At 31.4% G+C, this 26,882-nt stretch overlaps 1 protein-coding gene across 1 annotated transcript; it reads left to right on the top strand.

The window, feature by feature from the left end:
- Positions 1 to 9: 9 nt before the first annotated feature.
- Positions 10 to 25,412, top strand: LOC148625676 (methionine synthase-like). Its single transcript, XM_088569347.1, has 34 exons — positions 10 to 157; positions 1,392 to 1,588; positions 2,368 to 2,457; positions 3,043 to 3,112; positions 3,258 to 3,350; positions 3,842 to 3,948; positions 4,400 to 4,459; positions 4,817 to 4,911; positions 5,487 to 5,587; positions 6,704 to 6,765; positions 7,511 to 7,578; positions 8,644 to 8,723; positions 9,253 to 9,365; positions 9,584 to 9,724; positions 10,051 to 10,236; positions 10,639 to 10,818; positions 11,577 to 11,693; positions 12,023 to 12,163; positions 12,588 to 12,677; positions 13,137 to 13,235; positions 13,545 to 13,703; positions 14,086 to 14,189; positions 15,944 to 16,011; positions 16,566 to 16,686; positions 17,066 to 17,147; positions 18,134 to 18,232; positions 18,584 to 18,659; positions 19,195 to 19,350; positions 19,981 to 20,162; positions 20,559 to 20,695; positions 20,947 to 21,013; positions 21,318 to 21,419; positions 22,173 to 22,373; positions 22,980 to 25,412. Exons 1-34 carry the CDS (start codon positions 118 to 120, stop codon positions 23,061 to 23,063), a joined length of 3,768 nt encoding a protein of 1,255 aa, XP_088425473.1. The 5' UTR covers positions 10 to 117; the 3' UTR covers positions 23,064 to 25,412.
- Positions 25,413 to 26,882: the final 1,470 nt, after the last annotated feature.

Below are 26,882 nucleotides of genomic sequence, written 5' to 3'. Positions count from 1 at the left end.
CATCCGGCATTTGGTCTTCAGACCGCGAACCGTTCGGACGTGGAAAGTATACACAGGAAAAAACTATTTGAAATAAGGAACTTTATGCATGACTGACATTCCATAAAATTCATAAAAATGCCCCCTTCAGCAACCAGCGGAGACATGCCTCTAAATGGTTTGTACTGACTCTAAATAATTATTTATTTTGAAGACTTATTAAACAGCTGATTTTATGTAACGTTTGAGTTGTTTCCCTTTATATCGTCTGCTTTTCTAAATGTTAAGAAAAGTTTGCTCTCTTGTCTTATGAGCATGAAATTTGAATTAATAGAATGTTCTAAATATTATATTTAAGTAAAATTGCTCCCTAAAAAAGTCTAATTGGTTTTGTTATTATATTTTTGCAAGAAAATACAATTTCTGAGCAGATCCTTTTTAACTATTAAGCTTTTTGCCGTCCATTAATTTTAAGAAGTTTGGTTTTGTCTCTTGTCAAAATAGAAAAAAAAATGTGTGTATATATATATATACTCAAAAATATTTATTTGATTACAAATTTTATGACTTTTTATTTTATCGTTTGATTTTTTAAAAGAAATATGCAAGAATATTGAATAATGTTGAGACTTATTTAGAATTTATTCATGACAAATTTGCCCACTTTCTTACAGAGACCAATCAAATGATATCTTGACCAATCAGTCAGCATTCAGTCAATGATTCTTCAAATATGTTTTGTGGATTGGATTGTTAAAGAAGTCAAAATACCAATGTACTGAGTCACTTCAGATTGAAATAAATTGAACACATCATCATAGCCACATTATATTTTGACAGAAACCTTCTGTAGGGTGCCATATTGTTGAATGCAACTGTAGACCTGAGTGATGTCAGCTACAATATCTGTTTTAGGACTTCTTTATGTATTTGCCCTTGTGGTTTATTGCAAATTTTCTGTCTCTGCTGTTACTTGATATTTTGTAAAACAATCTCTATAGGTATGACATATTGTGATGAAGTGAGCAACTACTCAGTACATCTTGTTCCATTTACCAGCTTCATTTGATAACTTAATGTCATATGGTATTTTATTATGCTATTTTGCATTGTCATGGTAGGACTACGCTTTATAGTGTTCTAACCTCTATATGATACCCCTGCTTTATAAAATTTTGAATGTACATCTGTAGTATTTGGGAATGTTTTGATACTTGGGTCCACTTGAAAATGTAATTCACTGCAGACTTTTCCACAAAAAGTCATAAATGTAAAATTTATTGTAAGTTATGAAGTGTCTGTGCCATCCTTTATTGCACTACCATTATTTACCATAAACTTCACTGTCAGAGTTTTTTTGTGAAATTGATGCCAGGTTGTTAATCTTATACACATTACTTTTCAATTTACAGTAAAAGACGCCATACTCAAGACATTAAATGAGCGGATCATGATATTTGATGGTGGTATGGGGACCATGATTCAGCAGCATCGTTTTGAAGAAGAAGACTTCAGAGGAACAGCATTTGCAGATCATCCCAAGAATTTAAAAGGGAACAATGATCTTCTAAGCTTGACAAAGCCTGATGTAATATACCAAATTCATAAGGTATTGTACAGTAAAATATAAAATAAATAGAAATGTTTTGAACTGCTGATCAGTATCATCATCAGGTTTATCATTCTAGAAAAGACATGTTTCTAGATTATACTTTTGAGTATATACCCAAATCCAGGTACTGAATTGTTTACAGTGTAGTGGCTGTAGCCAGTTATGATTGGTATTATATTTTTAATTTTATGATTCAAACTTAATGACTTTTTAATTTGATATGCAATTGTTACACAACATCATTTACATCTTTCGATTAAAGTTCTTTATGTTGTGCCTCTGATAAGCTTTTAAAAGCTGTTTAATTTAAAAAAATCTCAATTATTGTTACCATAGCAACCATCCGGCTTGTTTCTGAGATTTATGACATAAAGTCTAAGTAAATTTCTAAACAAAAATAATTTGTTTAATGATGACAAATTTGAGTTGGTACCATTGCGGTTGACTTCTGGGTCCAAAAAATGTACAAAAGTTTCTTTAATAAATACAAACTTACCATAACTGAATATAAAAGGGAGACAATTTGACCTGAAAGCAAATAAAATTGCATTTTTAATTTGAAATTTGCAATACATAATTATGTAAATATTGTGTAATAATATTTTCTGGATATTTTTTCTAAATACTTTTTGCCCCTGTTGAAGGCTGTAAGGTCGAAAATTTGGGCTTATATTTCTCAATACTTTTACAATCTATTCATATCTTATTTGTATTTAGTTCCTTTTAACCTTTTAAATGTGGCTATTATTCACTTGATTCATTATTCTTATTTTTAGGATTACTTGGAAGCTGGTGCTGACTTTGTTGAAACAAATACATTTAGTGGTACATCCATTGCCCAGGCAGATTATGGTCTAGAACATTTGGTATTTATTTTTCAAAGATTTGTATTCTTTTTATGTTAACACATGAGTTTTATATTTGTCTCTACTTTGTTCCATAAGAGTTATGTACATGTAAGAATGAGTTTTATGATTATGTGTAGCTCAATCAGCTGCATTATGTGCTTAACAGAAGCATAATGCATAAGATACAATGTATATGAACAAAGTTAAAGAAAACATAAGTGATCATTATTATATAAAGAAAAACTTGAATTGCCATGGTATAAGCAATGGACCATGTAAAATAAATGTACTTTTGTTTCACAGCTGAAATTTCGTAAACATATTTGCACAGTGAAAATATGTGTAGTTTAATGAAATCTGAATGATCTATAAATTAATGAAAAAAAAACTAGGTTTGATTGTCACAATAAATACACATATCCTTTTAACTAATAAACAGGGATGATTTTCTTCCATTTTTTAGCAGATTTCCACTGTTTCAAATCCAGATTTTACCATTTGGATTCTTTTTTACTGTATATCTAGATCTGATTTTGCCAATTTCTGCTTCGTTTGTTGACCTCATAAAGTTGTCTCTGAATGAAATTGATTATTCTTTCAAAGGTTTACAGACTGAATTTTGAATCTGCAAAGATAGCAAAGAGAGCTACCAGTGATGTAGCATCAGCCACAGGTATGCATTAGATCTATTTTTATTAAGTACAAAATTGTTAAAAACAAAAGCTGATTTAATTGCTGTACAAGATACGTTTTATTTTAAGCATGAATCAGAAAAAAATCAAACAGAATTATCATAACATCAATTTGTACTTAAACAGGTGTACCTAGGTATGTAGCTGGTGCTATGGGGCCAACAAACAGAACTTTGTCTATATCACCATCTGTAGAAAAACCTGATTTCAGAAATATTAGTAAGTATTTGTCAGGGATTGATTTCAAATCTATGTGAACCTTGTCCTAATGGGTACAAAATAAAATTTAACTGTCCTAAATTAAAAAAATAGATTGTAGATTGTCCATGAGTAAATGCATGTTTAAATGAGTTTACATTAAATTGCTTGAATGTAAGCCTGTATTTATTATAATAGTACTTTTGTGCTCAAGTATACGCAGCGAGATACTAGGTGACGAATACTGGATACCTTTTAGAGAGAAAAATTATCATTTACACAAACTACAGGCAACTATACAGAAAAGCGAAATGATTTTATTATACACCCTCATTTGAAAGTAGGCTTCATATTTGACAAGTTTGCTAATATTTTGACCATTGTTTCTAAAGTGGGGAACAGGGGTATCCTTTAATGAGAGCTCACAGTTTTTCTAGTTTTAGTGTATGAAACTGGGTAAGTACCTCAAATTTCATTTTACCTGTAACTCATGCCAATGATTTCTATTACAGCCTTTGATGAGTTGGTGGATGCTTATTTTGAACAGGCTAGAGGGTTACTGGATGGTGGAGCTGATGTTCTTCTCATCGAAACTATTTTTGACACGGCTAACTCTAAGGTTTGTCAATTTTTTTTTAATAAAAAAATATTAATGTTTTGAGCTTTCTTTTACAGATTTGGTCAAAAAACTTCTCACAAAAAGCTGTCTATGCCAGATGATTTTTTATGTAGAACATCCTGGCCAAATATTCTTTTATGAATCAACTTAACTTTTTTGTCCTATTTGTTTTAATTTGTTATAAAAATGATTTATATTTTTGGGTAAGCTTGTTTTCTCACCTTACAGGACAAGCTTTGATGTTTTTGACTAGAAGTAGGGGTTCAAATAAGTATAGGTCTGGGACCCTTTATTTCTGTCCCTAGACCTTGCAAATTTCATTACCATAGGTCATGTGTAGGTCCTGGATCATCAATGCACTGTATTGAATTCTCAAAGGCAAATTAGAACCCCTGAAGAAGCAGTAAAAGTTTTTTTAGTGTGGTCATAGTGATTTTTGCCTTTATTTCAGGCTGCTATCTTTGCAGTAGATAAACTCTTCAGGACAGAAAACAAGGAGTGTCCTGTATTTGTAAGTAATACAACTAACTTGAATGATGTATAATACTTTACGAAGTAACATTAAACATTTAAAAAAGATCATGGAAAAATAATTGCTTTCAGCTTTTATCATATAAATCGTAAAGGCAACTAATTTTTACATGTAAGTTCAAAATATATAGATTATTTGTGATGGGTTTGGTAGCTACAGCAACCCTGTCAACATAAATCCTAGAAATTTCCTAGAGAGTTCAATTTTGATTGCTTTCCCTGTTTAATTCTAGTTGCTATACATTTTGTTGGAGTAAAGAAGGCCTGTGATCTTAAACAAATCTTATATCCAGATTAGAACATGTGAGGTTAAATATATATGCTCTTTACTTTTTAGATATCAGGGACCATTGTAGACAAGAGTGGAAGGACATTATCTGGACAGACCACAGAGGCATTTATCATCAGTGTTTCCCATGCTAACCCTATGTGGTAAGATACAAAAAACATACATATATTTCAGACCACTTGCTATATACACGTTTCTTTCATAAATTTAGAAAGAGTAATCAAGGGAACCAAGATTATAGTGGTAATCAAAAGAATGTAATCAGGGACAAAGACCAGACATGGAAAACAGACATACACAACAAAGAACATAAAGCAACTAAAATTATACATACAAAGTAACAAAAGCAAATGAGCAACTCGGACTCCACTAAAAACTGGGAGCATGGACCAGGTGCACCGGCAGGGTAAGCGTCCTCTGCTTTTCTAGAAACACCCGCCGAGTTGCTCATAAGTTACTGTATTAGGTTTCTAAAGGCCAGAATTTAAAAAGATTAACAACTTTGAAAAAAATAGTTCTAACAGAAGGAACTAGAAAACTTTCATACTAAGTTCTTTCACACTACTCTAGCTTTTCAAATAGGAACAAAATCAATGGTATTAGATTCATGTGAAATAAGATGTTGAGAAAGCTATGCATTCATTTTGTATCAGAAAAGATTTCTTCAAGGGGTCATTGTCTTATGATTATAAAAAAGAGTTTCTGTGTCTGTTTTCAGCTTGGGTTTGAACTGTGCCCTTGGAGCAACTGAAATGAGACCATTTATTGAAGCCATCAGCAACAACACCACTGCTTACACCATTTGTTATCCTAATGCAGGCATGTTTATCTTTTATTTGGGTTTTGACACTTATGACACAAATTGGGGAATTTGCATAGGAAAGGAATTATAAATTAGAAGCATTTTGTCCTTGTCAGGAGACTTAAATTATAAACATAATCAATCTCTTTTACCAGTAAATATTGGCAGAGTGTCTTTGTAAATGCATTTCTGTCAACCTTTGGAATAGTTCACATGGAAGATTGGCAGAGTGTCTTTGTAAAGGCATTTCTGTCAACCTTTGGAATAGTTCACATGGAAGATTGGCAGAGTGTCTTTGTAAATGCATTTCTGTCAACCTTTGGAATAGTTCACATGGAAGATTGGCAGAGTGTCTTTGTAAATGCATTTCTGTCGACCTTGAAATAGTTCACATGGAATATTGGCAGAGTGTCTTTGTAAATGCATTTCTGTCAACCTTTGGAATAGTTCACATGGAAGATTGGCAGAGTGTCTTTGTAAATGCATTTCTGTCAACCTTTGGAATAGTTCACATGGAAGATTGGCAGAGTGTCTTTGTAAATGCATTTCTGTCAACCTTTGGAATAGTTCACATGGAAGATTTCAGAGTGTCTTTGTAAATGCATTTCTGTCAACCTTTGGAATAGTTCACATGGAAGATTGGCAGAGTGTCTTTGTAAATGCATTTCTGTTGACCTTTGGAATAGTTCACATGGAAGATTTCAGAGTGTCTTTGTAAATGCATTTCTGTCGACCTTTGGAATAGTTCACATGGAAGATTTCAGAGTGTCTTTGTAAAGGCATTTCTGTCAACCTTTGTTCACATGGAAGATTTTTCCCACTGATGCTTCCTCATGTGTGAATTTTTTGCATAAATTTGTTTATGTCGATTCAATTATTCAGTTATTATTACAGAAAATAAAGTAATTTAAACCAAAAACATCCCACAAATTTTACATTGTTACGTGGGAGACTCGAATTTTTTCATTGATTTTGCTGAAGTTTCCCTATTGTGGGAGGGTTAACAGGTTCAGTAAATGGCTAGTAAATAAGGTAATACTGACCTTTGCATTTTTTCTCAAGAGCTTTTTGTTTAGGAAATTGAACATTTATATGTGTGAAACAGGTTAGAAATATCTTATTTTCTCAACTAGGATTACCTAACACATTTGGTGATTATGATGAAACTCCGGAAATGATGTCAGCACAGTTAAAGGTATATTTAGCTATCAAAATTATATTTTGGCAGTAGTAATACCAATGCTTACTTACTACTCTACATAAAAATCAGGCAGAGGCTAGTGTTTTCTGTGAGGCTAACACTAAGAAACTTTATTTTAAGTCAGATTTTAGTAAACATTCAAACATAAGCTCTGTAGATCTGTAGAGCTTTTAACCAACATTCATATTTTGTTCATTTTTTTTTTTCATTACATATGTATGGTACAGTTTTTCGTTGTTTCATTCATTCTTATTAAAGACAGCCTGACTGATTTAAGTTTTCAAATGTGGCAGGAAGGAATCCTGTGAAAAATATTAATATTCCATCAGTATTGTTATTTCTGTCTGATTCTTATATTGGAACATTACTTATTATGAATACAATAAACTAAACAAATCAGTCACTGTTGGAGGTACAATGGAATTTTTTTTCTCCAATATGTCTTGTCATTATGACTCTTTAACACGAAAGTGTGGCATAAAATGTAGATTTACATAAGGAAAATAGCTTTTGAAAGATGTTTGCGAAGGGAGATAATCCAACTTTATGATTTTAATTGTTGCTAGCTAGGTTATCAAACTAAAGTCATAGTAATAATATTTCCTTATTCATGTTATTAAATGGTTTCTTCTGAAATCCTAAATAATTTATGCTTGAAAAGAGGTTTTAAATGCTTCATTTTATACTAACTGGCAATAGCAATAACTGTTATTATTACTTGAGTATTTTGATGCTTTAGAGTTTTGCTGAGGATGGACTCCTCAATATTATTGGTGGATGCTGTGGAACAAGACCAGATCACATCAAGTTAGTACACTGTTCAAAATTGATTTTAAATGGTAAAACAAATTGCATTGTATAAACATAGTAACTATAGTCGACGTCACATACAGCACATTTTCGAATTGAAGCTCCACTTTTTAAACTGTCGGGACTTACGGCTAGAGTTGTCTCCCTTTTATTTAATCTGAAGATAGTTCGCATATATGCATGACGTGTTAGTACCGAGTCACTTATTGGCTTAAATCGTGCTTATCAAATCCTTACAGGAAAATCCCATACTAATATCCGCCATTTTGGTTTCTAAAGGACGATTTGTTAGTTCCTGTCGAACTCCGGTGACAATCGTCTGCTTGATCAACTTTTCGGTATTGTACGTTGTTCGCGTAAAATAAATCCGAGATATCCGAACTAACGCCGAAATGCATTCTGGGTTCTTAGGTTTTTGGACAAACCATTTAAACGTAAACAACATCTCCTAGCAACTTGATCACTGTAAACATGGCTGACTTTTGACAATGTAAATATTGGGACCAAGAATTAAAATCTGACCGGAATTTAACGATTCAATGTTTAGGGAGAAGCGGTTTGGCTAAACGAAAGAGTATGTCATTTAAGACAATTTAAACGACGGTAGGTGTCAATAAAGTCGTAGAAAATATTTTTATTCAAATTTTAACAGTATCTTATTGATGTGACACTGAGTATAATTGTAAGATGACAATATGAAATGACCCTCTTTCAGTTGTATACAGGGTCCATGATAATCATATCTTTTATACTGTGAAAGTATTATTGTTCATGGGGTACCACTTTTTGTGGTTTTTAGTGGACTGGATTAACCAGGAAATTTGGTTTCCAATGGAAAGGAAATTTCCAATTCGTTTGTATGTTAGAATTGTCGAATCCATGAATTCAAGAATCTACAAACTGATAACTTTTCCCTTAACCATGAAAATTGGTATCCATGAATAAAATTACTTCCACAATAGTTGTTAAAAATGTACTGCATTAATGATTTACATATGGTTCTGATACAATTATAAAATAAAATTTGTCTCTTGTTTATTCTGATTTGTTGTAATTTTAAAGGGCAATTGCTGATGCAGTAAGGACTAAGAAGCCCCGAAAACCCCCAACAGATCTAAAACCAGGATTCATGATGCTTTGTGGTAGGTCATGGAATAGTAATTTGTTTGTTGAGAAAGTGAATATATTCAGTACTTTTTACATGGCATTTTTTTTGATTTTTATGAAATTGTAAAGATAGCAAAATATCGATATTGTTTTTTTTATTGTAGAAAACTTTTGGGGGTATCAATTCTCCTAATTTTCATTGTTCAATTCAATACACATCAGAATACAATATCACCAGGGAAAACTGTGATGCTCTTTCTATTAGTACCATATAAACTCCAGTATAAGTTGGTCCACTTACAAGTCAGACCCACTTTTCAGGAACCTAGCCTTGACCTGCTTATTGGACTGATTTCTGACAGCTGCATTCCAAATACTCTTTAATTACAATGCACCTGTTAGTTTTGATGAAAGAAATAATTACAAGCCAGAGTTGTTTTATAGTACATGTAGTAAGTAATTAAATACTTGACTAGCCATAAAAGTCCAAATTATTATTTCAAATAATCTTGTCCTGATAATATGATTTTTTTTAAAAATCTGTCTATGAATATATCATTGTAGGATTGGAGCCCACATATCTTGGACCGTACACAAATTTTGTCAACATTGGAGAACGTTGCAATGTTGCAGGATCAAGAAAATTTGCAAGACTAATTACTAATGGCAATTATGATGTAAGTAATAGAATATTTTAGAAAGATATTGCAGTTAACTTATTTATTTAAATTGAAAACCTTCTTGAGTAGTAAGAATAGAATTGCTTGTGAAATGGGGAAATTGAAAATATCTAAAAAAATTACAAATCTTACATGCAGGTGGTAACATATGGCTACAAGTAGCAGTCTTGTTTACAGTAAAATTGAGCCGTTATAAAGTTTTTATTTATCTTTAGGAAGCATTAAGCATAGCCAAACTGCAGGTAGAAAATGGAGCACAGGTATTGGACATTAACATGGACGAAGGAATGTTGGATGGCGTCCAGGCCATGACCAAGTTTGTCAATCTGATATCCTCAGAGCCTGATATTGCCAAGGTTTTGTATGGTTTTTCACGTCACATTTTGACAAGTACAAAATATCAGTAATAGGACAATGATTTATCTTGCTTGGTTTTATGTGGCATTTTATTTCAGTAACATGAGTGACAGTGTTAAAACATAGCAAATGGTGGTCATCAAGGCCCATAGATGATGATAACAATGCTATTTTTTTGGGACGAGTGACATTTACCATGGGAAAATCCAAAGATGGAAGGGTGAAAAAATTTTAAAAAAATACCCCCCCTCCTAATTTTACAGAAAAGTAGAATGAGAATCTATATTTTTTTTATCATGGCCTTAACAGAATTTTATTATTACAGGTACCCCTGTGTATTGACTCCTCTAACTTTGCTGTAGTTGAGGCTGGGCTAAAGTGTACTCAAGGGAAGTGTATCGTAAACAGTATCAGTCTAAAGGAAGGAGAAAAGGATTTTATAGAGAAAGCCAGGAAAGTTAAAGAATATGGGGCTGCAGTGGTTGTCATGGCTTTTGATGAAGAAGGGCAGGTAACTCCAGAAATCAGATTTTTGTCTATATGTAAATTAAATAAATCAAGCTTGAAATCATAAATCATTCTGACCATGTAAAACTGAAGTCTTTAAATATTGGTTGCAGATTCTTGTTGAGTTGGAAAGACAGAATGATGTCTGGTTAATTAGGAGTTGGTTGTTATGCCCTTTTGTAGGCTGTAACTTCAGAGAGCTAGCATGTAAGAACCAAGATTCCACGTAATTGTTCAGAAAAAATTCATTTTGAGAAACAGGAAATATGCAGTGTTGGGATAAGAAGTTTGAGAACCAGCGTTTTTTAATGATCATTAGAATTTGATAGTGACATTTTCAGCTGGAATGAGATAAATGGTGCATGACCATAAAACTTAAATCAATCAATCAATCTTTCTTCTGTAGGCTACAGACACTGCTAGGAAGGTAGAGATCTGTACGAGGTCATACAGGATACTAGTAGATAAAGTGGGCTTTAACCCTAATGATATTATATTTGACCCAAACATACTCACAATAGCTACTGGTATGGAAGAGCACAATGAATATGGAATAACATTTATAGAGGCCACCAAGCAAATTAAGGTATAGTTTCCATAGAAGTATCATTTTATACAAAAAAATGTTTGCTTGATGTAATTTTTTTATTAGGATTGATGTTTAGTAATGAAAATACACATGACTTGAAATAGAATTAAGTAGATACTGTGAAAATACTTTTGTTCATGGGGTACCAGTTTTTATGGTTTTCATGGGTGAGCCAGACCATGAAATTTGGTTCCCAATGAAAAGCTCATTCCCATTGATATGTGTACTAAAAACCTCATAACTAAGAATTCTAGAATCCATGAACTTGTGTATTTTCCCTACGCAACAGATATTGGTATCCATGTATTAAATACTTTCACATTAAGGGATTTGTTGGTCCTTTTATTTATCTTAGTCACAGAAGTCATCTTTCTTCTTTAAATTGATTAAACTTGTAGCTCGCAACATTGTTTACTGAAATTAAAAATGGTTAATGACAATTAAAAAAAGAAATTAAAAATAAACAAAACAAACCTGTATGACTGCTCTTTCTTATGTGTTTGTAGTTACAGCTGGGATTAAGGGTATTTTATTGTCTGTCTGTCATTTGCACATAGGATTACTCAAAAATACTTTATCAATTTTCATAAAACTTCAATGAGCTATGGATATCTAATATGGCAGCCCCTTGAGGGAGGAATTGATGTATCATTTACTTGAGTGTAGATGTTAGTTTTATATCAAGCATCCTGATTGACATTGTATATTTCTTTTGTAAGGATACATTACCTGACATTGTATATTTCTTTTGTAAGGATACATTACCTGGTGCCAGGGTTAGTGGTGGCGTGTCTAACTTTTCTTTTTCATTCCGTGGTATGGAAGCGGTGAGGGAAGCCATGCACAGTGTTTTCTTGTATCATGCCATTAAGGTAGCTATCAATATTCCTTTCTGTATTCAGATTCATCTCGCACTGAAATTAATCAAATTATGAATAATTACTCTGGCAAAATTTCATACACTTTTATTAAATATGCAACAAATGAAAGACAATCTAAGACTGGATTGAAAATGACAGTGAATTTGGTGATTTTGACATACATAAATTGCCTCCTTCTGATTTTTATAGACTGCTACTTATGTACTATAAAATTCAAGTTCCAAGTTCGATTTTTAATATATATTGTTTTTAGTGTCCAACAGTGTGGCAGGATATCATTTAGTTTCCCTGTAGATATGCTATATTTGTATATTTTGTAGAATGGTTTAGATATGGGCATTGTAAATGCAGGTTGTCTACCTGTGTATGATGATATTGAAGCTAAGCTTTTAGAATTGTGTGAGAACTTGTTATGGAACAAAGATCCTGATGGGACAGAAAAATTATTGGCATATGCACAGGTTGGTATGAGAAGCGGTTGAACATTTTATATCCCTCTTCTAGTATGGTATACATGATGAAATTACATGAGGTCTATATCAGACATGATTTTCTTCCACATTAAAATAGAATGCAGCTTATTCATATCTCTATTCACAATTCCATTTCATAGTTTGATGTATGTTTACTACTAAAATGGCCTGTTTGGTTGGCTTGGTAAAATCATACCTATATCATGAATGAACTCAATAAGTGCCTTAAATTACATTAGACCTGAGTGCCTCAATCAAATAGTCTTCTTAAAATTAAAAAAAATATTAATCTCTTATCTCATTGTAACCACCTGTACTGTATCAAACTTTCTTCGATATGAGACTATTCATCAACTGTCTTCCTTAAGTGATAGCCACAATTAATGTTCATGTGTTATTATTTTACTTTCAGGGTATGAGTAAGGATGCCAAGAAAGGATTGGTCAGTGATGAATGGAGACAGAAGGACGTAGAGGAGAGATTACAATACTCACTTGTAAAAGTAAGTATCTAAAAATAATTATACCCAACTCAAGGAATGAAGATTTATTGGATGCTCCTTGTCTGGCTATCCTTCCATCCTTCTTGATTTTAATGCAGTTCTCAATTCCATGTAAATGTATGGATTAAAATTTTTTGTGTGGCTTTTTATGGATGGGCATACTTTGTAAATGACTGGTTGCTGTCAATTATCAAGTTCCTATTTTTGTGGGACTCTTTTCCTCACAAAAGTCTTTGCTGCCAGTGCACAAATTGATTTCGTATGTATTATGTGGTTTTTATGTAGTTTGGAAAGATATTGTAAGCAATTTGGTTGTGTCATTCGAAATGGAGAGGTATAATACCAGTTTCATGCAATTTCATGATAGGTATATTGACCTATTTCACGATAGGTATATTGACCTTTTAGACAGTATTGTGTTAGAAGTTCTAAATTTGATGAATGTTTACTATTCTGCAGGGTATTGATAAGTTTATCATAGAAGATACAGAAGAAGCCAGACAGAAGAAAGATCAGTATCCAAGACCACTGAATGTTATTGAAGGACCTTTGATGAAGGTATGTAACTGAAACACAAGACTTTATTTTTTCTCGATTTAAATTGGAAAACCAATTTTTCAAATCTGGATTTTACTGTTACTGTATTTTTTTTTACTAATAGTTTAACTTCTGATTTCAACAATTTCTGATATTTTGTAGGTTTTAATAGTAAAATCATGCCTAAAAACAGTTATTTTTGCCAAGAAATAAACTAATTAATATTTAATTTCCATCAAATATGAAATAACATTAATTTTATAATCAGAGTGATATACTTAGTTTAATGATGAACTTCATATACATGTACTATTCTTAAAACTGTTTTAGGGTATGAGCGTTGTTGGAGATTTATTTGGAGCAGGGAAGATGTTTTTGCCTCAAGTTATTAAGTCGGCTAGAGTTATGAAAAAGGCAGTGGGACATCTCATTCCGTTCATGGAGGAAGAGAGACAACAAAATCTATTACAGGGAAATTCAGATGATCAGGTATTTTATCCCAAAGTTTGTAGCTGTGTCTGTATGTTTGATCTGTTGTTAGATTTGTATCTAATCTGTACCACAAGGATTTTCTAAGCGGCAATTTTTTCTTGAATTGAAATTCTTGTCTTCAAAATCACAAAAAAAAACTTTTCTAGTTTACATCAAAATAAATTCATTTACACTTATTTCAGAGCTAGTCTCTAGTGTAGCCCTTGCTAATACTCTATTTGACTCATCAAACTTCTGACTTTTGATCGCGTTGAATTGCAGATGTCTGAAAATTTTTATCTTTCAGCTTCATTTAATAGGGAAATCTACTGTAGAGTATTTTACTTAATCGAAGTTTATGTTTAAAAAAAAAAACTAGAACAAATGCTCTTTCCTTTAGAATAGTCAATATGCTGGTGTAGTTGTATTGGCCACAGTCAAAGGAGATGTGCATGACATTGGTAAAAATATTGTAGGTGTAGTACTGGGATGTAACAATTACAAGTAAGTTTTTTCTTGTTTTGTTTCTATAAAAAATAGGTAACTTGTCATTGTGTTACAATTTCAAATTTGTCTTGTTACAAGTAATTGAACTATCTTACAGGAATAAGAAGAATTTTTGAACTGATTTAGCTTAAGTAGCAGTCTTTGTAAGAATCAGGCAAATTCTGTAAAATGTGATACACCTAAAAAAAGGCTACATATTTCTATTTTTGTTATTATTAGGTTGCTTTATAAGTCTGTATGATGAAATGTGTAATTATTCATTCAAATCTGTCTGCTCTTAAGAGATAAGCAGCATGGAAAATCTAACAGTTTTAATTGTATTTTTGTATCATTTACAAAGTTATCTTCCTTAATTTTGAATTCTACAGTATATTCTATATAATGTTTATCTCCTATGAACAAAGGTTATATGAAGAGCCACATCTTTCTGTTTACTATGACATTTTAAACAAAATATCAAAAATAAAATTATGTAGGCTTTTCGACCATGAATCATATTTTGCATGATTCTTAGCTGGAGCAGAGATGGGGGAATTGTAATCATTAATCAGCTGTAATTGATTATATTTATTCAAGTAATCATTAATCAGCCAAAAATCTGATTACATGTAATTTAATTAAATTAATTACTTTTCAAAATACCTTATAATTGTGATTACTTTATGATTACATTATTATAACGATAGAAATAATAAAGCTTCAAATGGTACATGTATCTTTGGATAATGCATTATGTCAACAACAACAAAAAGAGTAAAATCATTGTCAATTCTTTAATGTTTCTTTGTGTAAATTTTTCCTTTGTTTTTTTTGTGAAGATATTACAAAATGTTAATTCAATACCAACAAGTAAAAAAAAATCTAATTATTTTAATAAAAAGAAATGATTTTTATAAGAAGAACAAAAGTTAAACACCAAGGTTATTATGGCTATTTTCTTTTACATTCAAAAATCACATAGGGCATAACTGTAAATGAAACAATTGCAAAGGTTCTTAAAAATTCAAGTGAAAGTCACGAACTGTTATATTGAACTTAATTATATTTTACAGATCTATGTGGTTAAATAAATTGGTGAAGATTGATGTTCTACTCTACTTTAAAAAATAATATTACCTGTTAAATTCAAAGAGTTTAAGGCCTTATGAAAAATACAAATAACTTAAACAAAATGTTCTAAAACTTTCAATTGATTCATAGTTATTTAAAATTCATCGTAATCAGATGTAATCATGATTACTTGCCAATGTAATCATTAATTTAATCAATTACTTTCAGAAATACTGTAATCATTAATTTAAATGAATCATACATTTGACAAAGTAATTGTAATTTAATCAATTACAATGAAAGTAATCAGACCCATCTCTGAGCTGGAATGCTACTGAATACTACAGTGAAACCTCTAAACTGAACCCTGAATTTTACTAAAACCTGTCTAAACAGACACTTTTGAAAGTACATGTACATCAATTAAAATGTATTTTGAACCTTGGTAAACCAAACACCTCTCTAACAAAAAGATTTTAAGCCAAAAGGGGTTTAAATTGGACAGTTTTCACTGTATCTTTAAGGAAAAATTATAAAAATGTTTATGAATACATAGCACATGCACATGCATCAAGAATGTAAAGCTTCTATGTCAGCCAATAAAGATCATCTATAGGTATCTGTGACAATGAACTTTGGTAAGTCTCTTTGATTCAAACAAGTTTTTATTTATAACTTTGTGTTCTTTTTCTGATTAACAGAGTGATTGATTTAGGAGTGATGACACCTTGTGAAAAAATTCTGGAAGTTGCAATACAAGAAAAAGCTGGTGAGTGATGGGTTTACTTGTAATTTTCTGATTTTCATGTAAGAATTACAAAAGTTGTGGATCATCTGTATGTAATAACCAAACAAAAGTTTTATTCTGTACACTTTTTGTGTACAATATGGAAGGGGACATAGTCATAGAAATACTGGTGTCTGTGTGTGCATCCATTCAATGATTTTGTTAAAAATTTGTAGCAACATTTGTTACATGTGTAGTTGATCATATTGTGTCACAATTCTGATTTGATAAATTTTACAAGAGGTTTAAATTTTGTAGGATTGTTAGTCACAGTATGAAGTTGATCTTATTGCACTGCAATTTTGGTTCTACTAACTTAACAGGAGTTCTAAGACCTTTTCCCTTTAACTTTTTTGTAGCGGCATTGGACATATGACTACACGTAGCTATCACTTGATATTTTATAATTAAGTCCAGGGGATGATTTAGTTGACTGTCAAAATTATTCTACATGTGTTTAAATACTCAGAACAAACATAAAATACACACTTACATATAGTTCTTGAATTTGAATCTTTCGCTTCATTTCTTTACAGACGTGGTTGGTCTTTCTGGCTTGATTACCCCATCATTAGATGAAATGATCTTTGTTGCCAAGGAGATGGAAAGAATAGGAATGAAAGTGCCGTTGTTAATTGGAGGGGCAACAACATCAAAGTGAGTGTACATTTCAATTGTGTGTAGCCACATAAATATTCTGCTTAAGCTTTCAGGTATTGTTGATAACACCTTGTGTGAAACTACTTAAAAAAATTTTGTTTAGAGTTTAGACAGTCAATGGATTGATATATTGATATTTGAAAACATCGGAACATTTCAACATATAAGAACTTCTTTTTGACTGTTCTTATAGCAAGGTTTTTTATGACTTTTTTGTCTATTTTTTAAAATACAAAAAGAAAAAAAATTTATTATTATGTCGAATCCTCTTATTTATAATTTCAGTAACCAACAAAATATTGTCAAACTCTGAATTAAAGTATCCAGAAATGTAAATATATTGACAGTTACTGTATTTACTCTAAATTTTTCTCAGAACTCATACTGCTGTGAAAATAGCACCAAGATACAGTTCTCCAACAGTCCATGTATTAGATGCATCTAAAAGTGTTGTGGTGGTATGTATCTTGAATGATGGAAGTTTTGTTTAAAATCTCAATACAAAAATTAAAAACTGAAAAGAGCTGTAGGTTTTTTGTCTACACATTTTCTTTGGAAATATATCAATTCTCTCTTTTACTTCCTTGTCTTCTATTGGAATGGAGAAATATCAGAATCAAGTTCGTTTTGTTAGGTTTGATAAGACCACATCAGTACAATCAATTCTTGAAAAGAATGTATATACACATTTTGTCTGTACAAATTTGATTGCAAACCATATGCTCTGTAGTATGCTGTGTAGTAGAGTGTGTTACACCATAACATATTAATATTTTATAATTAGACAAATGTTTTATGCTGTACACTTCCCCCCCTGCAACTCATTTGAGACTGCTCTATGGATTTTGTTTAAATTTTATAGGATTGTTAGTCACAAATGAAGTTGATCATATTGCACTGCAAGTTTGGTTCTACTAATTTTACAATTTTAAAAGTGTATTGAATAGAAATAAAGAGGATATACAATTTGCCCTGATTCGTAAAAAAAAATGCTTGGCAAAGCTTTGCATTTTCCCCTGATTCTAAGCCTCATCCATATATTGTTTTCAAGTCAGTACACTATTATTGTATATATATATTTTCTGATGTAACAGCTTATACTTCAAGCATTATCTGTTATATTATACTGAGTACATTTATGCAAATTTGGAAAATACTGGTCTAGAAGGTGATACATCACAGATACAGATGATCATCAGGGCCATTCAACCTTCATCCTATTGTTGTATTGGGATGGTGCAAATAAGGAATACACCTAAATAAGGCATGCCGATTCTCCAGTAGGAATTCTAGTTGTTAATTTGAAGTGTAATATATCACCATAGAAACTGGTAAAATTTACTGTTACCAATTGAATAGTTGCTATCTGTTTGTTGTTGTTGTTGTCATGGAATGGCGTCCAAGTTCTGGAAAAAAAAAAAATTCCATGTATTCATACTTATAGTGCTCATCGTTGCTGGACACAGAAAACATGGAGGAATTTACAGAAGAAGTGAAAGAAGAATATGAAGAAATAAGAGAGGAACATTATGACTCGTTAAAGGTATTTTAAAAAAAGTTTGGGATAGAAATGCAGTATGTAATGATTCAAGTGGGCTTTTGTCACAATTATGTGTTGTGATTGGAAAAGAGAATAATTAGAAACATTGATGTAAATATATTTAAATGAAAGATCTTGTCTGAAGCCTGAAGATGCTGGTGATAACTATTCATAGGAAAAATAGTCATCAGAATTTTATCTATTTACAGTTTACTTTAGATATTCAGAAAGAAGAAAAAGGCAAAAGTGAAAATACATGTTCTGTTCTGAAATATTTTTAGCAAAACTATTTTAGATTTGAATGTGTTTATTATCCATTTTGTTTATCATAGCTTGATTTTATATTGGTTTTAGGACAGAAAGTATTTGAGTATTGAGAAAGCCCGAGGTAACAGACTCTGTATAGACTGGGCATCACATCCTCCTGCAGGTAATATAATAAAAACATTAAACAGTTGTTGGGGCTAATCTAAATATACTTATATTACATTTGGATGTGTTTTCCTTATATGGTAGCACTTCGATTTGTATATGTGAACACCACCAAATTAAATTCCAAAAGTTTACTTAATTTGACACAATTGAAAAATCTTGCTTTTGTTATAATATCAGAGGGAATATTACTACATTGGTTATCTGAAGGGAAAAACAGTTATTGTAACCTTGTATTGAAATGTTTCAGAACTACATTAGGCTGTTGTAAGGAATTTGACCAAAGAAGACTTGAAACAAATATGATGTCAGAATAAGGCATTGAATTTCTATTTCTTGGGATTAAAATTAAATTTTCTATTGGTAGAAACCCCAAAGATCATAAAGTGCATACCATGTTGTCTGACACTGATCTGCATAAAAAAAGGTGTACATAAGTGTGATAACTGGTTCAGTTGGTTCTGTAGAGGGTAAATGTACTGATAACTTACTATATTTGCATTGTTTATTACATTGGCCATTTGTTATTACAGCTAGACCAAAATTCACCGGAGTGAAGACATTCGAGAACTATGATTTATCACGTCTTGTGCCTTATATAGATTGGAAACCTTTCTTTGATGTATGGCAGCTCAGGGGAAAGTACCCAAACAGAGGCTATCCTAAAATATTTAATGACAAGGAAGTGGGTATGTGTGTAAGGCTGAATTTTAAGTATTTTAAACAATTTCGTTATATTGTATGAGTTCTCATGATTTTCAATAGAAGCTTTCTATCCAGGCATCAAAGCTGAAAAAACTGAACTTTTTTTTACTAACGAGTTAAAATATTTTAGTTTTAGAGTTTGAAAGTATTATTATGAATTTTATTATTTTATGTTTTAGTCAAAAGACTATTGGTACATAAAATTTAGTTACCTAATGTTAATTTCCAAAATATAATGAAGAAACAATCAAATTCTAGATACTTACAACAAAATCATTGAATATACTGTTAATAAGAGATAAATCACTAGTACAATGGTTAATTACAGTAGTACACTGTCAAGATATAATTTCTTTAGTTTGGCCAAGAAGAGATAATTTATAGAATGCATTGTGAATATTTACAATCTGTTTAAATTCCAGTAAACACCTCTCTTTTTTGCTCAGTCTTAACATCAGTCTTATTTTGAATTGATACTATTAAAATTTTCATCCACAAAACTCAATGTAAAACATCTTTTCCCATTTTTTTAAAGCATACATAAACTTAATACACTGGTGGTTGAAGTATCATGTCCAGAGCATAAATGTATTGAAAAATCTTCCATCTTACAGGACCAGAAGCAAAGAGAGTGTACAATGATGCCCAGAATTTGTTGAAGAATATAATGAATGGTAAAAAGCTCCTTGCTCATGGTGTTGTAGCTTTCTATCCAGCTAACAGTGTAGGAGATGATATTGAGGTGTATGGTGAAAATGGCCAGGTTTTAGCTGTTCTACATGGCCTTAGACAGCAGGTAGTCATGTTTTTATTACATACAAGTGTATCACTTATTCTGAAAGTTCACATATTGATTTTAGTTTTGCATTTAATGGGGATGTAATTGTAAAATCTTTAATATTATATTTGTTTACTATCCTGAAATTAAAAATAGCTATTGAAATTCAAATGTTTTTTTCCTTACAGTATGGGCCATTTTTGTAATTAATGTTGATGTAGGACTGAAAATAAGTTCAGATTTAATATATTTGCAAATGTAGAAAAAAAAAGGTTTTTGTAATGGGAGATAATCAACATCATCCTTTTTTTTTAAAAAATTTCACTGCTTGAGAATTTGAAGTATATTGATATAATGTGTAAGATCTACTTTTTATTTATATGATGATATTCTATAATAATTGTTATTTTGTAGGCTGAGAAAGATGTCAATGATAAAAGCCCATACCTATGTTTGTCTGATTTTATTGCTCCTAAAGATTCAGGCTTTACAGATCACATTGGTCTGTTCGCTGTCACAGCTGGACATGGAGTAGATGAGATGTGTAAAGAGTAAGAGCTATAAGTTACTTAAATTTTTTTTTTTTTTTGGTCATGATCATGCAGACATTTTATGTATAATATAATTGTTATTTAAAACTATGTAGGACTCTAAAGAATTCTTACTAGCAGATAAAATTAGATGTCATGGATAAACCTTGAAATGGTATACTTGTACAATATTAACTTTTTGTCATGATAAACAATTGGTCAGAGAAGGTAAATCATACATTGATCGATTTGTTTTTGTTTTTGTCATGTAGGTATGAGAAACAGTTTGATGATTATGGAATTATTATGACCAAAGCCATAGCAGACAGATTGGCAGAGGTAATTAAGTTAGAGAAATAATATAAGAAAAAAATGATCTAGACTAAATGAAAAATAGACAGAAGCTCACTTCTTTAGGGGCATATGAAGTAACAGCTGGACTGTTACCCATTAAGTCATAGAAAATTTGTTAAGTTTCAAATTGGTTGGTGCTAAATCTATACTTACAATGATTTAACTTGAACGTGAAGACATGATTGTTTGTGAAAAGGTAAATCAAGTCCAATGCTTCAAAAATGACAGTTTTGGAAGTATTGTGTTAAAGTGAATTAAAATGTATGATCATTCAGTGTGATAATTATAGGCCTTTGCTGAGGAGCTTCATGAGAGAGTCAGAAAGGAACTGTGGGGATACTCAAAGGAGGAGATAATGGAAACACAAGATTTACTTAAAGTGAAATACAAGGTTAGAAAATGAGCTTTAGGATGTTCTAACAGAATGGGCGCAAATGAAAGTGGTTAAAACATGATAGAGTGGGCATGGTGGAAGTGGTCAACACACTAGACTGAAAAAAGGGCATTTTAGGGATGGTTAAACATGATTAACAGAGTGCCAGTGGGCATGGTAGGGGTGGTTAAACATGATTAACAGAGTGGGCATGATAGGGGTGGTTATAACACTGGACTAACAAAAGGCCATTATAGGGAGAGATTATAAGGCTTGACTTTAAATTTGAAAGACTGCTCTGTGGATACTTGACAGTTAATGGTCAGTTTAATATGTTGTATTTATTGAAACACTATTTGGTAACCTTTCTTCCCTTTGTGCCATGACCTACCTGACCTATTCCTGTAGTCCTTTAGTGGGGCAAAAGGCTTCCACAACAGTCTGCAATCTGTGATGGTCTAAGGCAGATCTCTTAGCCTGGACCCATGACAAATTACATGATCTCAGCTCTGAATCATTCATTCATCTTTAGGTGGTTGTTTGTGCCATACATCTTAAAAATGATCTAGTCCAAAAGAGTTCCTTTGTAATTCTGTTTAGAATCATTAGTTTTTGTGATATCACTTTCTCAATGATGAGTAAAGAACCACTGGGCAAACCTTTTCTGTCTTCAATACAATGCTTTGTATCATAAAATACCGATTAATTTTGATTATAGAGGTATATGTAATATTTTTTTTACTTTTAAAAGTTCATGTATCTCTTTTTTAGGGTATTAGACCAGCTCCAGGTTACCCAAGTCAACCTGACCACACAGAGAAACAGGTCATGTGGAAGTTACTTCAGGCATCAGATGTAGGAATACAATTAACAGAATCCCTAGCCATGGACCCTGCAGCTTCAGTATCTGGACTCTACTTTGCACATGGAAAATCGTCATATTTCGCTACCGGAAAGTTGTCTAAAGATCAAGTAAGTGTTTTATTGCATCAAGAGGGTTCCATATTCTTATGAGGAAGAGTTTAAATCCACCAAACTTAGTAGATAATAATAATCACTTAACTTACTCCTATGTCAGCTTGTATATACTTAAATTTTATTAGACCCTCATAAATTATGTAAGTCTTAAAGACAAAAGTTGATTTTGTTCATTAATTCTTTTTCTATTTCTTTCATTTAAGTTAATGTCTGGAATTAATTAAAAAATAAATAGAGTACAGGGTAAAAAAACATATAATTTATATGTACTGAATATGTATGTGATCTATTTATATCATTAACCTAAAGTTACTAAAGTTATCTTCACTATACTTACCAATGGAATTTTTTTTTCAAATGGGCTATTTTCATCATTTATTACAAGTATTCAAGATGTTAATGGGCCATTTATTAACGTTCTTAGTAAAATCCTGGAACTTTAAAGTACCATTTTCAGCATCAGTGGGCATATGGTCCATGGCCACTGCCTAGGCCCAAAATACATTTTTTATTCCCTAATTCATTGCTCTTTTGCATTACTTTTCATTCTCTGCAAACATGTCAAATATTTTTTGAAGATTATTTCAATATTCATTTCAGATATTGGACTATTCAAGTAGAAAAGAAATGCCTGTTAGAGATGTTGAACGATGGTTAGGGTCAGTGTTAGCATATGACTCTTGATGAACATTTTTTTTTCTAAAGACAATCTTTTATTGGACTTACAAACATTTGTAAATAATCGGACCATTCATATGAGGATCTCAACAATGTGTTGTACAATCATGTTTAATTGAATGCAGATTGAATGTCCATTTTTCAACTTTTAACTGTAAGAATAATGGGTTCAGTTAGTACTGTGGTTTAGTGAAAAATATTTTGCTTAGTGCTGTACCATGCATGTTCGGGATTTTGCCTACAAATGTGGTCCACAAACTTTTTTAAAGACTAACATCTTATATTAAGATTGAACAGCAGGGATAATGAATGTTGTCACCTACAAAATGCCTTAAATCTTAGATATAAGCAGGAAGCTTGTGGAGTTATAGTTTGCGTTACCATAATACATGTACTAGCAATTGGTTAATAACAAATAACCACATGTTGCAAATTGCACCAAAAGCTGCTCATATTGATGTTACTTTTTAAACTACTTTAAATTCAGAATTTTCTATGTGTGTTAAATACATTTACTGCGATTTTGTCATGTGCTTAAAATTGCCTAATGCAAGTTAAGATTATGACGATTTATTGCCAGTTACATTTTTCACATACAGTGGATCTGAATTTATATAACTGAGGCTGTGATATTAAAGGTTTTTATCTGTAGGGTTCATTGTTATTGTTTCTGTTTTTGATTTGTTATTTGATGTGCATTGTTTATGAAATAGATGACAATTGATGTTGAAGGTATTTCGAGTTTTGTGCCCTAAAAGTACTGTGTATATTTCAGATAAACTACAATATATCAGTGTTGTTCTGATGAACATTAAAAAGTTTAAAAGCTTAAAACAATTGTATAATATTCATCTAAGAAATAAAGAAACTTTTAAAGTATGAATGAGTTAATAAACAGTTTATTACTGTTTACTGTGCCCTAGCCATTTGTGAGAATAAATTTAAATCGGAATACATCATTTAGCTATTGACTAGATACATGTATACCTTTGGGTTAATTGGAATTACTACTAGCCGTGCCTACTTTTTGTGTTAGGTACTTATGGGGATTCATAAGGAATCATTTGGTCCCAAAATATACTGTAACTGTTTTATTAGAATTAAAATATGCATGGAGACTTAAGTTTGTTGATATATTGCCACAGGCTTGCTGTTTCTGTCAACTATTTTATCCCGAGTGATTGCAGGTGATGAACTTATGCCTCTTTGAATTTCTTAAATTATTAATTATTATGCAGCATATGAATACCCCAGGTTGTTTTATTACAAGTATTTTGTGTTCCACTGTTTATTTGGCCAGTTTTGTTTGTACTTCAGTCTTAACCATTCAGCTGGTATTTTTAGTGAAATGAAATTTTTTGGTGTAAAAATTGTGTACTTTATTCTTGCTGAATCTAATTTTTGGAGTCTGTTTTATAGTAACTTGTCATTAATCTTGAACTACTTAAGGGAAAGATAAATTGATATTGTATTTTACAATTTCAATTCTGTTAACCATAAAATATGGCAACAAAAATGAAAGAGTTGTTTTTTTTTTTTAGAGACACACTATATTAATTTTATTAATAAAAACTTTTCTTAAGCAAACTAAATTTTCAATATGATAAAAAAGATGGGTAGGCTGTAGAGTTTATTTTCATTTCTCTCAATCCAAGCTGGTGATTTAAACTGCACTTTATTTTTTAACCACTGGTGATTAATTTCCCTTCATTTTACATTTTCCAAGTTTTTTACAGATTTTCATGGGAAGAAATCATTTCTCCTTCAACCTGACCTTGGTTTAGATTATTCCTCTTCTGAAGGAGAATCTGTATATCCATGGGTTTGGTTTGATTTCCATAGATAAATGAAGAGATTGATATGAAAATCTAGCCATTAGGTCTTTTCAAGACCTCTCATTCAAAAATTTCTAGTAATATAGTGGTAGAATCATTAGTAGTACAGAGATGATTTTTGTTTTGACAGAGATTGTGTGGAAGAACTGCCATTTTTATTGTATAGGGCATTGTTACATTGACTGCAGAGATATTAAGCATTGTTGGGGTATTTTATTAAAATCAAATCTGATTAGGGGGATTAATTTTCATGATTTAAACATTGAAAAATAATTTTTTTAATTTAAGTTAAATTCTTGTAGGTGTTTTGATTTTGTTTATAATTCTTATCTGTGAAATGAAGGAAATAAAATCTAAAGAAATTTTCTGATGTTATAGTACGTGAAAATTTTTATTTTTGTCTTTTAACTATTATATAGTTACTTGTATGTGTGCGATATATTTTTTGAAAAGTGAATGGTTTTTTTTTCTCAAAATTTATGTTGTGCTGATCATGTCAACTCCACATCAATAAAAAAGATGGGACAATAAAATTTGTTTTGTATATAATATACTTTATGCCAATCTCTGATACAGAAATCCTTGTTTCGCCTATGTGGATTATTGATGAAATAGCTACAGGGGTGGATCCAAACACTTTGAAAAGGAGGCGTGCCAGCCAGGGTTCCCAAGAAAACGCTGGGACATTTTGTCCATTTTTTGTTGATTTTACACACAAGAATGACAAATTTTCCAATAAAAAGGAGGTGTGCCTACCCCCTAGATCCACCACTGAGCTACACAACCTCTGTTGTGGAAACTTGCAGCCTAATTCGAGCTAATTATTGAATGTGTTTCACTACTTTCAAGAACAAGAAGTTCTGAATGGTATATTTTTGACTGATTCATCCATCAATTTGTTTTCATCACTATATTGTCATGGATAGAGCTATTATTACCCAAAAATTTTGGTGGTTGAATTATGGTGTTGTCATTGTTCTCTGTAGATTCTTGGGTTTTGTGCAATAACTTAAGTATTAGTTGTGCCATCTTTATAAAATTTTGCAATTTTCTGAACTACAAATGGAAGGTATATATTGATTTTGGGTTTAGTGGTCAAAAACAAGCATTTGTCTGATGTCTGTATGATAACTTGAGTAAAAGTGTACGGATCTCTGAAATTGTACAAGGTGCCATACTCCCAGAGAAAGGTTGGAATTAATTTCGGTGGTTGTGACTTGAACTGTTTAGAAATCAGTGGAAGGAAAGGGGCACCTTTGATTTTGGTCAAATTCTTACCCGATGTCAAAAGTCTAATCACAGTAAAAAATTCATTTACGTATAAGCTTGAGTGATGTATCCATACTTGCTCTAATTATTTAGGGTTCAACCTCTGTAATCATGTCAAGTTACACCCTTAAAAGCAATTTATTTTTTTTTTGGTCAGAATTGATGTGTTTGTATCCACGAAACTTTTGATGTTTTTTAAGGATATCTATTGAGGGTACCACTATTTGTGAGATTTTTTTTGGCTAAAAATCTTACCTAGACAGCACCATTGAAATTTGTTTGAATATATTTAAACTTACCTGAAGTGTAATTTACCACTTTGATTGAATTTGCCCAAAACTCCTTATAATAATTATTGACCTTGAAAGACTAAAATGATAAATTCCATGGTGTTTAGTAGTTGTGACTAAAACCATAATAGACAGAAAGCAACTTTCAATTGTTGAAATAATCCTTATGACAAAGCTAACAGAGGTCAACATATATGATCCAGGTTGCAAACAGTTTATTATAGTTACTGCACTTGAAAGCCAAAAATGATGAACTTTGTGGTGTTGAGCTTACAAATTGAAAACTCTTAACAGATAGAAAATTTCGATTGATGAAATGCTACTTGTAGAAAGGCCTACTAAAGTCCTTAAGAGTTTTCAAGATTTATAATGATTACTTATTAGCATTATTGCTCCTGAAAAGTAAAACAGACTTGTTTCTTTTTCACTTT

This window comes from Perna viridis, chromosome 2 (genome assembly GCF_037379345.1).
Source record: "Perna viridis isolate PV_CMFRI_1.1 ecotype Kerala chromosome 2, ASM3737934v1, whole genome shotgun sequence".
Classification (NCBI taxonomy): domain Eukaryota; kingdom Metazoa; phylum Mollusca; class Bivalvia; order Mytilida; family Mytilidae; genus Perna; species Perna viridis.
This window is presented reverse-complemented; position numbering and strand designations above follow the sequence as displayed.